This window comes from Drosophila ficusphila, unplaced genomic scaffold, assembly GCF_018152265.1.
Source record: "Drosophila ficusphila isolate 14025-0441.05 unplaced genomic scaffold, ASM1815226v1 contig_791, whole genome shotgun sequence".
Lineage (NCBI taxonomy): Eukaryota > Metazoa > Arthropoda > Insecta > Diptera > Drosophilidae > Drosophila > Drosophila ficusphila.
In genome coordinates, this window is record NW_025064737.1 from 15398897 (window position 1) to 15410856 (window position 11960).

Consider the following 11960-nt stretch of genomic DNA (forward strand, 5'->3'; position numbering starts at 1 on the left):
TTATGGCCTCCAAATAGCCTGGTATCTTTACGGTTTTCAGGATAAAACCCAATCGGCAACGTTAATTGGACCTGGTGCCCCATAAACCAATGGACTGGTGTGACATGGCAAATCTCGGCGCTCTATAAATGCACTGGAGCAACTTGCTGGTCAGCTCACAATGCCCATGAATGTCCACTATGAATGCCACTTATCGCCCTTGTCCAGTTCCATAAACTGTCTATTATCCAAAAGCCCGACGATAAGATCTGCGCTGTGAAGTGTAATTTTAAGGTGGTCCGACTAAGGGGTTTTAGTTTGGATTGTACCGTGCATATACCATATACCATGAGAACCAGGTGGAATTTCACGGGGCTTCTCGGACTGCTTCTACTCGCTCTGCAGGAGCTTCCCTCGGAGGCGATGAGGCTGCGGGGTGAACCACTTCCGGGTTTGGCCAACGTAAATAGGACCCGCCCTGCTGAGCTTGCAGATGCACCACAAGGTCGTATTGCAGGTGGAACCACCGCAACCGAGGGCAGTTGGCCGTGGATCGTGACCATCCAGAATATATATTCCTATCATCTCTGCGGCGGGATAATCATAAACAATCGATATATTCTAACGGCCGCAAGTTGCGTGGCGGGATTGAGGGCCAAAAATATATTGGTGGTCGTCGGAACCTCGGATTGGTGGGATCTGTATGCCATTTACTACAGTGTGGAGCAGATCCATGTGCACTGCAACTTCGACAAGCCGCTGTATCACAACGATATAGCCATTCTGCGTGTGGCGGCCGATATCGAGTTCAACGATGTGACCACCAACATAACTCTGGCCGACATCGATGAGTTGCAGGAGGGCGAAAAGTTGACCTTTGCGGGTTGGGGCAGCTCGGAGGCCATGGGAACCTATGGAAGGTATCTGCAGGAGGCATCGGGCACTTATCTGCCAGTGGACGAGTGCCGCGAGAAGCTGCAGAACTACGATGACGTGGATCTGGGACATGTGTGCGTCCAAATGGATGCGGGCAAGGGCGCCTGTCACGGAGACACCGGCGGTCCACTCATCGATGAGCAGCAGCGGTTGGTGGGCATCGGCAATTGGGGCGTTCCCTGTGGTCGTGGCTATCCGGTGAGAACCCCATATCGAACTCCATCCGATATATGTATTTATAACCCCTTATATCTTTAGGATGTGTACGCGAGGGCTGCCTTCTACCACGACTGGATCCGCACCACCATCAACGGGTGTTCGATTTCCTAGACATCGGCCACTTCTTATCTTTGCACTGAGGGAAATATGATCTACTCGATTTCTTATTATGTACACAGAAAAAAGCAATTAAATATGATTTATTCAACTGCATTTCTTATTTTTTTTTTTTACAAAACACGATTTTACAAAACTATGAAGACTCTTCCTTTTAAACAAATAACTAAGAATCGAGGTCTTCTTTAAAGTTAAATGTTGGAGTGTAATAAAATCTCAGGGACAAGGGTTTTTAAATTGAAACGTAAAGTGCATATCACTATTACAAATCGATTGAAAGGAGGAGTCCCAGTATATCGACTTGATTTTACTATGCAGATAATTAAAATTATGTTTTATGAACAATTGGTCAAATAGCCCTTAAATTCTTTTGAAATCAATTTTGTTATAATTTAGGAATGCATGAACTGGTTTAAAAATTTGACCCTTAAGTTTAAGTGTTGAAAATGCGTTTAACAAAATTAATTTTTACCTATAGTGAATTTTTTGTGCAGTGTAGACAAAGGTGCACATGAAATGTGGAGCTGATTTAATAAACGTTATGGGATTTTTACGATGGGAGAGTTTTTGGTTTTTGCTCAGACTGACCATGATTTAGATTGCACAACTTATATGGCAGCTCATTAATATCACGTCAGCTATCTAATATCGTATGTTGAATATCGTTTTTCGGAGGTTAGTTGCTTTTCAGCTGCACTCCTTTGCATTTAGTCCAACTTCAGGTGTTCGTCCAAGATGTCTTGCCAAATCAGAGCGGTTGCTCTGGTCTTTTTTATCCTTGCGGTTATATCCTTTTCGTCTGCGAGTCTTCGTCATCGCGAACTAACTTCTGATATACAAACCTCCGCCGGTAAATTCAGCTCCCGGATTGTTGGAGGAGCAGAGTCTGATGTCCTGGCGGCACCCTACCTAGTTTCGATCCAAAATGGCTATGGGTATTTAAATACATTTTTTTCTAATCTTAAAGATAGCAATGGAATACCTGGGATTTTTGTATAATTTTGTGATAAAGTTTGTAGGAGATTTTTGATAATTAGGTTATTAGTTTTATTATCTTTTATTTTTTTGATTGGAAGATTTAATACAATTTATTTTTTTTATTATTAAATTTATATATTATTTTTAATTATTTTATTTCCTATAGCTTTGGTTTAACTAACAGTTTAAATTAGTAATTAATAATGATTATTTTTACCGGTATTGCAAAATTGTAAACTGTAAAATTTGTTTCGTAGATATTTTATTTTGCATTTATTTTTGCTGAATTCTCCTATTTTATTACTAACTTTCAGTAACCACTTTTGTGGCGGCGTCATCATTGCCGATCAGTGGGTGGTCACCGCGGCCAGTTGTTTGGCTGGACTCCGAAAGAGCAATGTGAATGTGGTCACCACCACGTACAACAACTGGGGATCGGCTGGCTGGATTTATTCCGTGGAGGAGATCATTATGCACTGCAACTTTGACCAGCCACTTTACCACAATGACATCGCCTTGATCAAGACTCATACTCTGTTCGATTACGATGACGTCACGCAGAATATCACCATTGCTCCGCTGGAAGATTTGGTGGAGGGTGAAACGCTGACCATGTATGGATATGGCGCAACGGAAACCGGCGGCGACTTCTCCTGGGAGCTGCGTCAACTGGACTTGACCTACGTGCCAACGGAGAAGTGCAACTCCACCTACGGTGGCACCGGAGATCTGGATATTGGCCATCTCTGTGCCGTGGGAAGAGTGGGAGCTGGAGCCTGTCACGGGGATGCCGGAGGACCTCTCGTCGATAGTAAGGGTCGCCTGGTGGGCATTGGCAATTGGGGAGTCCCTTGCGGATACGGATTTCCCGACATCTTTGCCCGAATTAGTTTCTACTACAGCTGGATCATATCAACGATTAACGGCTGTTCCTTTTCTTAATCAATAAAGTTCTTTAAACTTTGTGGTCCGACTTTATGAATCAGAGATGATGAAATAGTTTTTTCACATAACATAAATCTGACCTTTTTTCAATCTGCAAAGTAGTGTAAAGCTTTAAGAACGGTTAAGCATTTTTTGAATATTATCCAAATTTATCTTAGGTTTTTAAAAAGAGACCCCACTGAAATTGTGCCAAAGTCCAAAGAGCAATTTAAACATTCATTGATTAACTTTAAATCTTGATAGACCCTAGACCAGACGTCTACATGTTGTTGTAATTGAAGTGATAAGTGAAGTGCCAAAATTTCATTGAAGCCATAAAAGCTGCTGGTTTTTCAGAATCAAAGAAATACCCTAAGACAAGAGTAATATATTTTTCAGCTTAAACACCCAAACAAAAAAATGTCTTGTTTATCAACATTTGATAAGCTTACCAAATAAGCTTTGGGATAAATTGTCCGAACTTTTATCTAAACTATTTTTTAATAAGCCGATTAAGTCTGTTTGTGATTAGTTTCTTATCTTCAATGCTAAGTATTCTATAGAATTTGTTTACAATCAGTGTATGCCAACTTCTATATCTTCAAGGGGCCCTTCAATCATTTTCCAATTATTCCAGTAGAAATTGGGGTAAACTTCCATTCGATTACGGCTACTATCAAGCGGCGGCGTCTGAAGATTTCCCCAATACAACACGATCTACGAACAAAGTCCGTCACCATTGCGTATGAGTAATATTTTTAAAGTCGTGTGCTGGTTGTCTATCACTCACAGTCCAAATGGCAGCAGAATTCCCCTCTATCAGGCACCATATATTGGCTATGGTAATTGTCACTATCGAAGCTTCCCTCGAACTGAGCCGCTTATCGCCAAACATATTTAAAAGAAACTCTCGGCGTGATAAGGAGAATTTGCAGGGAACACGCGGCTATAAAAGCGATTGCAGTGCCAAAAAGTGAACAAACCGCCTACGGAAGTTGAAGACAACGCAGCACTTAGAGAGATATACCTTTCCAATTAGTTCACAAAAAAAGAAAAACCAAAATGAAGTGGCTGGTACTGATTAGTGTTTTGGTGATCCTGTCGCAGTGTTCGGCGAAAAGCGTTAAGATCCACCGTCGTCACCAGTTAAATCACCATTTGGGTGTGGTTAAGCCCGAGACCCGTGTGATAGGAGGCATCGATTCCCCCACTGGATTTGCTCCCTATCAGGTGTCCATAATGAACACCTTTGGCGAACACGTGTGCGGCGGCAGTATCATTGCTCCCCAGTGGATCCTCACCGCCGCCCATTGCATGGAGTGGCCGATTCAGTACCTCAAGATCGTCACTGGAACGCTGGACTACACGAAGCCTGGAGCGGAGTATCTGGTGGATGGATCCAAGATCCACTGCAGTCACGACAAGCCAGCCTATCACAACGATATAGCCCTGATCCACACGGCCAAGCCGATCGTTTATGATGCGCTTACTCAACCCATCCAGCTGGCGAGCAAGGGAAGTCTCCCCAAAGTGGGTGACAAGCTGACCCTCACTGGTTGGGGCAGCACCAAAACCTGGGGAAGGTACTCCACCCAGCTGCAGAAGATCGATCTGTCCTTTATCAACCACGACAATTGCAAGTCCCAAGTGAGGAACGCCAGTTGGTTGGGCGACGGACACGTGTGCACCTTCACCCAGGAAGGCGAGGGATCCTGTCACGGAGATTCCGGTGGCCCACTGGTGGATGCCAACCAAACCCTCGTCGGTGTGGTCAACTGGGGAGAAGCCTGTGCCATTGGTTATCCCGATGTCTTCGGATCGGTGGCCTATTACCACGATTGGATCGAGACGATGATGACCGACTCGGGAACCGCCTGCTAGGGTCTAAAAGTCACCCGAGGGGGTACAAAAGCCAAAAACCGAACAAAATTAGCACCTGCCATATAAAGTGGCACCTGCAAATGATCAAATTAGCCCGTAAATTTTATCACTCAGATATCATAGCCCCTAAATAATTTATGAACAAATAAATGAGCAATTGCGCTTCAATTTTAAGTAACTTTGTTTTTATGTCTTGTTTTTCACCTCAAGAGGAGAACTATTTTTACTCTTTCGAGACGGTTGTAATCACTAGAGCACTTTATAAGAAATCCCGCACTTCATGCTGCCCAGATTACTTCACCTGCCAGTCATTTTCACGATCAATCATGATATTTACTTCTCCGAAATGAGTCAACAAATAAACAAGCGCCAATTCGGAAGAAGTGGAATATCAGGAAGTGTTTGTTATCAATTTGGGATTACTCAATGCAGAGATAAAGAGACGTTCGATGATTGTTAAATCGAGCAACTTAGACAATTTAAACGGTATTAAGCAAAAAAACTTTTTATTTCATGAACTTTGTAGAGCTCAACTTCTTAAAGAACCACTCCAATCAACTTATTTGAATTCCCTGTTATGTAAATTAAAGTTTATTTGATTATGCAAACTGCATTTATCAGCGGCTAGCCTTTTGTTTACTAAGTGTGTTTAGTTTTGAGGGTTCTTCACCAACGCAGCTTGACTTTTACACAAGATATTGGCTACGGAACGTGACTGGTTTGTTAATCTTAAGGCCTTAAGTACCTATAAAAAACATTTCCAGAAAGTTGCAATGTTCAGTTTAGAAAAGTCAAGCTTTCATTATGTTGCTGATTTGTTTACCACTAATCCTACTTAGTTCTATTGCTTCTAGTCAAATTCTATATCCTCCGCAATTTACAACGAATCGCATTGTGGGCGGCGAGGATGCAGCGGAGGGCGTGGCACCTTACCAGATTTCTCTGCAGGGAGCGACAAATGGAGCTCACTCCTGCGGTGGTGCCATCATCGATGAACGGTGGATTATAACGGCAGCTCACTGTACGAGAGGCAGACAGGCGGCGGCTTTTCGAGTCCTTACGGGCACTCAGGATCTGCGGCAGAATGGTTCGAAGTACTATTATCCCGACAGGATTGTGGAGCACAGCAACTACGCACCTCGCAAATATCGCAATGATATAGCTCTCTTGCATCTGAACGAATCGATTGTGTTTAATAACGTCACCCAACCGGTGGAACTGGATCATGAGGCCTTGGTTCCAGAATCCCGCCTCCTTTTAACTGGTTGGGGAACCCTTTCTCTGGGCGGAGATGTTCCCACCCGTCTGCAAAGTCTGGAGGTCAAGTATGTGCCCTTCGAACAGTGTCGGGCTGCCCATGATAATAGCACTCGTGTGGATATTGGCCACGTTTGTACTTTCAACGACAAAGGACGTGGAGCCTGTCACGGTGATTCTGGAGGTCCCTTGGTGCACAATGGCAAGCTGGTGGCATTGGTCAACTGGGGACTGCCTTGTGCTAAAGGTTATCCAGGTAATTACAACATAAAGAAGGTTTTTTTTGAGTAAACAATTAAATATATATTTTGTAGATGCCCATGCTTCCATTGCTTACTATCATGACTTTATTCGCACTCAACTTAGTCTTTCGAAAACGGACAGCACCGATGATATTCAAGAAGAAACTACTATTGTCCACAATTAGTGTTTATGTCTTGTATTTGAGCGAACTGTATTGAAAAGTAATTTCTGCAAAGAAAAAAATATTTAAAATAAAGTTAATCTTTAAAAAACTAAAACTTAGACCTTTGCAAGGGATTTTATCTATCAAAGCAAACTGGAAATTTGCAGTAACAATGTCATACTTATAAATAAAAGGGGGAAAAAGTTCAAGCCTCTGGTTAATGAGGTTCCATTACGTTTAATTTTCGTAAACAAAATTCTTAAATGCAGCAAATCCGCAATGAAGTTCCCAATCAATGGAAAGATTTTATATAATTTAACGAAATGCTCGCTTTCACATCAGATTCAAAATTCACTTGTTTACAAATTGCTAAGCCACAATTACAGCACCGGCGATCAAAATTCCAACTCAAAGCAGCCAAACCTTTTGAAGTACCATGTTTTGCCACTCGAAGAAACGATGAAACGCTTTAAGACCACCATTGAACCACTTTTAACCCCGGAGGAGTTGGAGGCGCAGAAAGAGATCTCGGATAACTTCATGCGAAGGGATGGACAGAAATTGCAGGACCTCTTGGAAGAAGTTGGCAGCAATGAGAAGAATTGGTTGGCCCCTCGCTGGTTAAATGTTGCATACCTGAAATATCGATTGCCAGTCACTGCGTATGTGAGTCCCGGAATGACTTTCCCAGTTCAGGAATTTAAAGATCTACACGATTACATCGATTATACATCAAGAGTTATCTTTGGTTTGGGTAAGTTTAACGAGCTGGTGCATGCCAATAAAATTCCCATTGTGAAGATGGGCAAGAACGAGCTGGACAACAGTCAGTTTGGCAAGGTATTCGGCACCTGCCGGATACCAAAAAGGATCCAAGACGAGATAGTGTACAATCCGTGCTCCGATTATATCGTGGTGATCTACAAGAACCATTTTTATCAACTCCAAATTTATGATGAGGAGGGAAAACTCATTGCAGCACCCTGCTTAGCGGCCCAATTGGAAGATATTATGTTGAAGGAAACGAAGTTAGGCATTCCCTATGGCATTTTGACCACCGATACTAGGGACAACTGGGCCGAGTCCTATGGACACCTGGCCAATACCCCCGAAACCGGGAAGCCCTCAAAACCATTCAGACTGCTTTGTTCACCGTTTCCCTCGACGAGTGTTTCGCTCCGAAGGAAGGTGAGGAAGCCGAGGAACTAATTCTATCCCTGATCCACGGAAAGGGAAGCAAAGTGAACAGCGCCAATCGCTGGATGGATAAAACCATTCAGTTGGTGGTCAATCCGAATGGATTTGTGGGATTCACCTACGAGCATTCGCCTGCCGAGGGCCAACCCATCGCCATGATGATGGACTTTGTGGTAAAGATGTTGAAGGAGGATTGCAGTTTTGGGGATTGCGGATCCCAGAATATTACGCCCGCGAAGAAAATAGAATTTTGTCCGCTCACTGAGTGCGTTCAGCAGTGGTTGATAATAGCGCAGAGAAACATTGATCAACTTGTGAGGCGTCTTCACATGAAGGTGCTCAAGTTCGATGGCTACGGAAAGGACTTTATAAAGAAGCAGAAACTCGGACCGGATAGCTATATCCAGATGGCCATTCAGCTGGCCTTCTATAAGCTACACACCATCCCAGCTGCTCAATATGAATCCGCACATTTGCGCATATTCGATGGCGGTCGAACGGAGACCATTAGGTCCTGTTCCATTGAATCCTTGGCCTTCTGCAAGGCCATGGAAAGTGAGGTGGGCTCCATTGAGGAGCGGGCTGAAGCTCTGCGTGAGGCGGTGATGTGCCATCAGATGTACGCCAAGTTGGCTCTTGAAGGTCGAGGAGTCGATCGTCACTTCTTTGGACTGCAGCAGATGGCCGTGGAGAACTGTTTGCCCATCCCGGAGTTCTTTTCATCGCCAGGTTATGTGAAGTCGTCTGACTTCACCATAACCACCTCGCAGGTGGCCACCAAGTATGATGCCTTCATGGGATACGGACCGACCGAGGAGGATGGCTATTCCTGCTGCTACAATCCACGGGAGTGCGACATCATTTTGGCCGTTGCTGCTTGGAAACACTGTCCAATTACGGATGCCCTCAAGTTTGTTAAGATGCTGGAAAAGTCATTTTTGCAAATGAAGGATGTGTTGGAAAAGTGTCCTCTTTCGTCAGGGAAACCACACGAGCCCAAATGCAAATTGTGAACATTTTTAAGAGTAGTACATTTTACCAAAAATTAAAGTGATGAAGAAAAAGTTATTGTTATTTTAGTCATTTTAGACCTATTAAGTTGAAATACTAATACTAATGTTACGGGACTGAAAAAATCGCCAGATATTAAGTATACGATATTTTGGCGCGTGCTTAAAAAGGTTTGAGTCTGGGGTGCTATCGAATACTCCAACCGTTTGTTTGGAGCACGTTTAAAAGAGACATAAGCAAATGGTGTTTTGGCTATATAAATACATTAAAAACAAAATTGATTACATTTTTTTAGATGATGAAAATGTGGAAAAAATATACTAACTGTATATTTCACCTCCCAAAACTTTAAAATAAAGAACCCTTCAGTAAAACAAAGGCCAACTTTTTCAACAATGAAATTTGTAATACGGAGTTTGGTAACAACTGGCACTTAAAGCTAAGGGTATTAATGACAGCTAACTAGATCTGGATGTGGCGGGCAATGAAGAATACTTAAAACTGGTTCGCGGGAAGGTAATGATTGCCGATGGGACTTGCGCCTCCGTTTCCAGCTCCGTTCTCCACGAAGTGTCCATCGGATTGCTGCTGCTGCTGAACCTGCTGCTGCTCCTCTTCCTCCTCCTCTGGGGGGTCCAGGGAGCCAACCACCGAGGTGATGGGGGCCACACCCTCGTCGGTGATGGTGGAGCTTCCTCCCAGGGTGTCGTACTGCGACTGAATCTGTCGCTGGGCATTCAGAGCCTCCTCCGGCGTCCTGTACTTGATGAAGAACACTTCCGGCTTGTTGATGTGCTGTGGTGCCTCGGCGATGGCATCCTGCAGATCGGAGGCGGTTGTCTTCTTGGCCAGCACATAGACCACAGTCTTCTCCTGCTTGAGGGTCTTGGCCAAGTTGAGAGCCGCAGCGCGATTCGTTTGGGCCGGAGTCTTCACGAACAGCACGTTGTAGTGGTTACGCGGCTGCTGGGCCAACTGGTTCAGCTCGTCCTGCACCTCATCCTCGGATTCCTCGGGCGCCGAGTGGATGAAGAAGTTCTTGGTGACGATGGGCCGCTTGGGAATCCTCACCCTTGGACGAGCACGTCGCTGCTGCTGGACGGGAGCGGTTTGGAAGTTGATGGGGAATCCAGTGGGCATGGGAAACGCTCCAGTTGTGGCGGTGGGACGAGCGACTGACTGGGAGTGGAAATGACCACTGGGTGGCAGGTAGGGCAGTGGGAGAGGAGGCAGCACCGGATGCGAGGATTGCTGAGGCTGCAGCTGCTGCTGCTGCTGGAGTTGTTGGTTCAACAGGTGGGCGACCACTGGAGGCTGCGGCTGCTGCTGGATGCGATAGTTATAACCCGGCTGGGTCAAACTAATGTCAGCCTGGCTCACACTCAGGCTCAAAGCCCCCATCAGAACCGTCTGTAAAACAAGGGAAGTACTCATTATAATCCTCTGTTGAATATATCCATTTTTCGGGGGAGATCCAACGCACCAGAAATATCTTCATGCTGTCGCTTGGTTTGGTGTCTCTCTGCTGGTTAGCTGTCTTTAGCCGGATGCTCCCTCGCTGGCCGAGTTTCTTACTGCTGTGATGATGGGTCAACCGTGGCCAGTGGCTTTTATACCAATCCCCGGCCACAACTAGTTTATAATCGGAAACAAATCGTGAAACAGCAGCCAAAAGCAGTTGCAACAGTCGGAGGGGTCATAAAACATTTGTTATGCGTGGCGAAGAGTTTGTTTGGATTCACCAGGTTGGGTGGCAAGTGGGCTTTTGTATTAACTTTACAAGGGTTCACCACAAAGAAGTCGAGCGAGAGGCGACCTTAACAATGGGTGATACACATACGGGTGTAAATCCGCAAGCGTTGTAAACAAGTTGGTGAAGTTGTGACCATTCGCCTCATAAATAAGATCTATTTGATTAAGTTTTAAAGAGATAAGCTATTATTTTACATATATATTTTAGATGTAATCCAAAATCTATTTCTAAGAACTATACATTTTTTATAGTTAAACTTCTTTGCTACCCAGGTGTTGCAAAAATTAACATAATTAAGATGTTAAAGGTGCTTTGCCTAGGTGCCAAGAAAACAATCAAATCAATGCTTTGATTGAATTAATACAAAAGCATTGGTTTTCTTGGCAATTTTTGCAGATCAGTTCAATGGCACACACCACAATATGTAAATATTGATGACGAATATAGGCGACGAGGTTACAAACCCGATTTAAAATGCACTTTTGTCTCTGGTGCTATTGTCTCTAGTTTGTTTTATTGTCCAAAACTTTATCAAATGGAAATTGAAAATTGTTTATTCGGGGACTGGTGTATTTCGCATCTATCTTGGTCGGGCCCAAGGTCTAGGTCTCTTTATCTCATTCGATGGGGCGTAAATATTGGGCGATATAGTGACAGCTCTAAATGTGCCAAATTGAGACAAAATGCTCGTATATTTGGACTTGAAGTAGGTATCGGTTTTCGAACTAAAGAAGTGAAGGTAAATCACCCGATAAAATCGAAAGTAAAGCATCTCAATTGGATTTGTCCAGCTTCCAGCGGAAATTAGTTGTCATAACAAACACAAAACAGATGCATACTGAATGAGTTTAGATATAGGGCCAAAAAAGGCTAATTGGCAGGCCTATTTTAATCGGGTGAACGCTTGATGTAATATCAAAAAAGAGAGATGGAATGGATGGATAACTGTTTCCTTTCCAATTTTGACTTATTCACTCACCCACTTGAAATGTATTACTTAGTATTGTGCATTTATCAGAGTGCATCTCATTAGCCGGGGGATTTCTGCCCACAAATCATTGGAAGCCAGCCAAGGGCAACCTAACCACCAGATGATAAGCAAACCCACATTTCTTACGGCTGTTATCTGGTCGAAGAAAACAAAACTGGTTTCATACTTTCTCACGCCAATTTCGTGAGCCATGAAAAACAGTAAAATGAAACCGAAACTTTTTTTGGCTCGAATAATTTGTTGATGTGGGGGCATTAAAAATGCAAAGATCTGTCAAAGAAATATACGATAAATTTCCGTTCGTAATGGGA

The 11960-nt window shown here is 43.8% G+C and overlaps 6 protein-coding genes across 6 annotated transcripts; 5 read left to right on the forward strand and 1 right to left on the reverse strand.

Annotated features, from left to right (window-relative positions):
• Positions 1-294: 294 nt before the first annotated feature.
• LOC108091866 (chymotrypsin-2) lies at positions 295-1347 on the forward strand. Its single transcript, XM_017191246.2, has 2 exons — positions 295-1113; positions 1174-1347. The coding sequence occupies exons 1-2, from the start codon at positions 328-330 to the stop codon at positions 1243-1245; spliced, it is 858 nt and encodes a 285-aa protein (XP_017046735.1). The 5' UTR covers positions 295-327; the 3' UTR covers positions 1246-1347.
• Positions 1348-1981: 634 nt separating this feature from the next.
• Positions 1982-3193, forward strand: LOC108091865 (chymotrypsin-2). The gene is made up of 2 exons (XM_017191245.1): positions 1982-2186; positions 2544-3193. The coding sequence occupies exons 1-2, from the start codon at positions 1987-1989 to the stop codon at positions 3169-3171; spliced, it is 828 nt and encodes a 275-aa protein (XP_017046734.1). The 5' UTR covers positions 1982-1986; the 3' UTR covers positions 3172-3193.
• Positions 3194-4098: 905 nt separating this feature from the next.
• On the forward strand, positions 4099-5208 carry LOC108091864 (chymotrypsin-2). The gene has a single exon (XM_017191243.2). The coding sequence runs from the start codon at positions 4216-4218 to the stop codon at positions 5032-5034; it is 819 nt and encodes a 272-aa protein (XP_017046732.1). The 5' UTR covers positions 4099-4215; the 3' UTR covers positions 5035-5208.
• A 624-nt stretch (positions 5209-5832) lies between these two features.
• LOC108092198 (chymotrypsin-2) lies at positions 5833-6755 on the forward strand. Its single transcript, XM_017191725.1, has 2 exons — positions 5833-6547; positions 6606-6755. The coding sequence occupies exons 1-2, from the start codon at positions 5839-5841 to the stop codon at positions 6716-6718; spliced, it is 822 nt and encodes a 273-aa protein (XP_017047214.1). The 5' UTR covers positions 5833-5838; the 3' UTR covers positions 6719-6755.
• Positions 6756-6870: 115 nt separating this feature from the next.
• Positions 6871-8962, forward strand: LOC108092197 (carnitine O-acetyltransferase). The gene is given in 2 exon segments (XM_017191724.2): positions 6871-7799; positions 7802-8962. Coding segments are annotated over 2 exon segments (1929 nt in total). The 5' UTR covers positions 6871-6976; the 3' UTR covers positions 8908-8962.
• Positions 8963-9290: 328 nt separating this feature from the next.
• Positions 9291-10498, reverse strand: LOC108091909. Its single transcript, XM_017191293.2, has 2 exons — positions 10389-10498; positions 9291-10315 (listed from the first exon to the last, which is right to left on the reverse strand). The coding sequence occupies exons 1-2, from the start codon at positions 10401-10403 to the stop codon at positions 9401-9403; spliced, it is 930 nt and encodes a 309-aa protein (XP_017046782.1). The 5' UTR covers positions 10404-10498; the 3' UTR covers positions 9291-9400.
• Between the last annotated feature and the right edge of the window lie 1462 nt (positions 10499-11960).

Excerpts from the sequence above, each read along its gene's own strand:
- LOC108091866 (XM_017191246.2), top strand. The coding sequence starts at position 328 with ATGAGAACCAGGTGGAATTTCACGGGGCTTCTCGGACTGCTTCTACTC. Across the intron at positions 1,114-1,173 it reads CCTGTGGTCGTGGCTATCCG|GATGTGTACGCGAGGGCTGC; the intron begins GTGAGAACCCCA and ends TTATATCTTTAG.
- LOC108091865 (XM_017191245.1), top strand. The coding sequence starts at position 1,987 with ATGTCTTGCCAAATCAGAGCGGTTGCTCTGGTCTTTTTTATCCTTGCG. Across the intron at positions 2,187-2,543 it reads TCGATCCAAAATGGCTATGG|TAACCACTTTTGTGGCGGCG; the intron begins GTATTTAAATAC and ends ACTAACTTTCAG.
- LOC108091864 (XM_017191243.2), top strand. The coding sequence starts at position 4,216 with ATGAAGTGGCTGGTACTGATTAGTGTTTTGGTGATCCTGTCGCAGTGT.
- LOC108092198 (XM_017191725.1), top strand. The coding sequence starts at position 5,839 with ATGTTGCTGATTTGTTTACCACTAATCCTACTTAGTTCTATTGCTTCT. Across the intron at positions 6,548-6,605 it reads TTGTGCTAAAGGTTATCCAG|ATGCCCATGCTTCCATTGCT; the intron begins GTAATTACAACA and ends TATATTTTGTAG.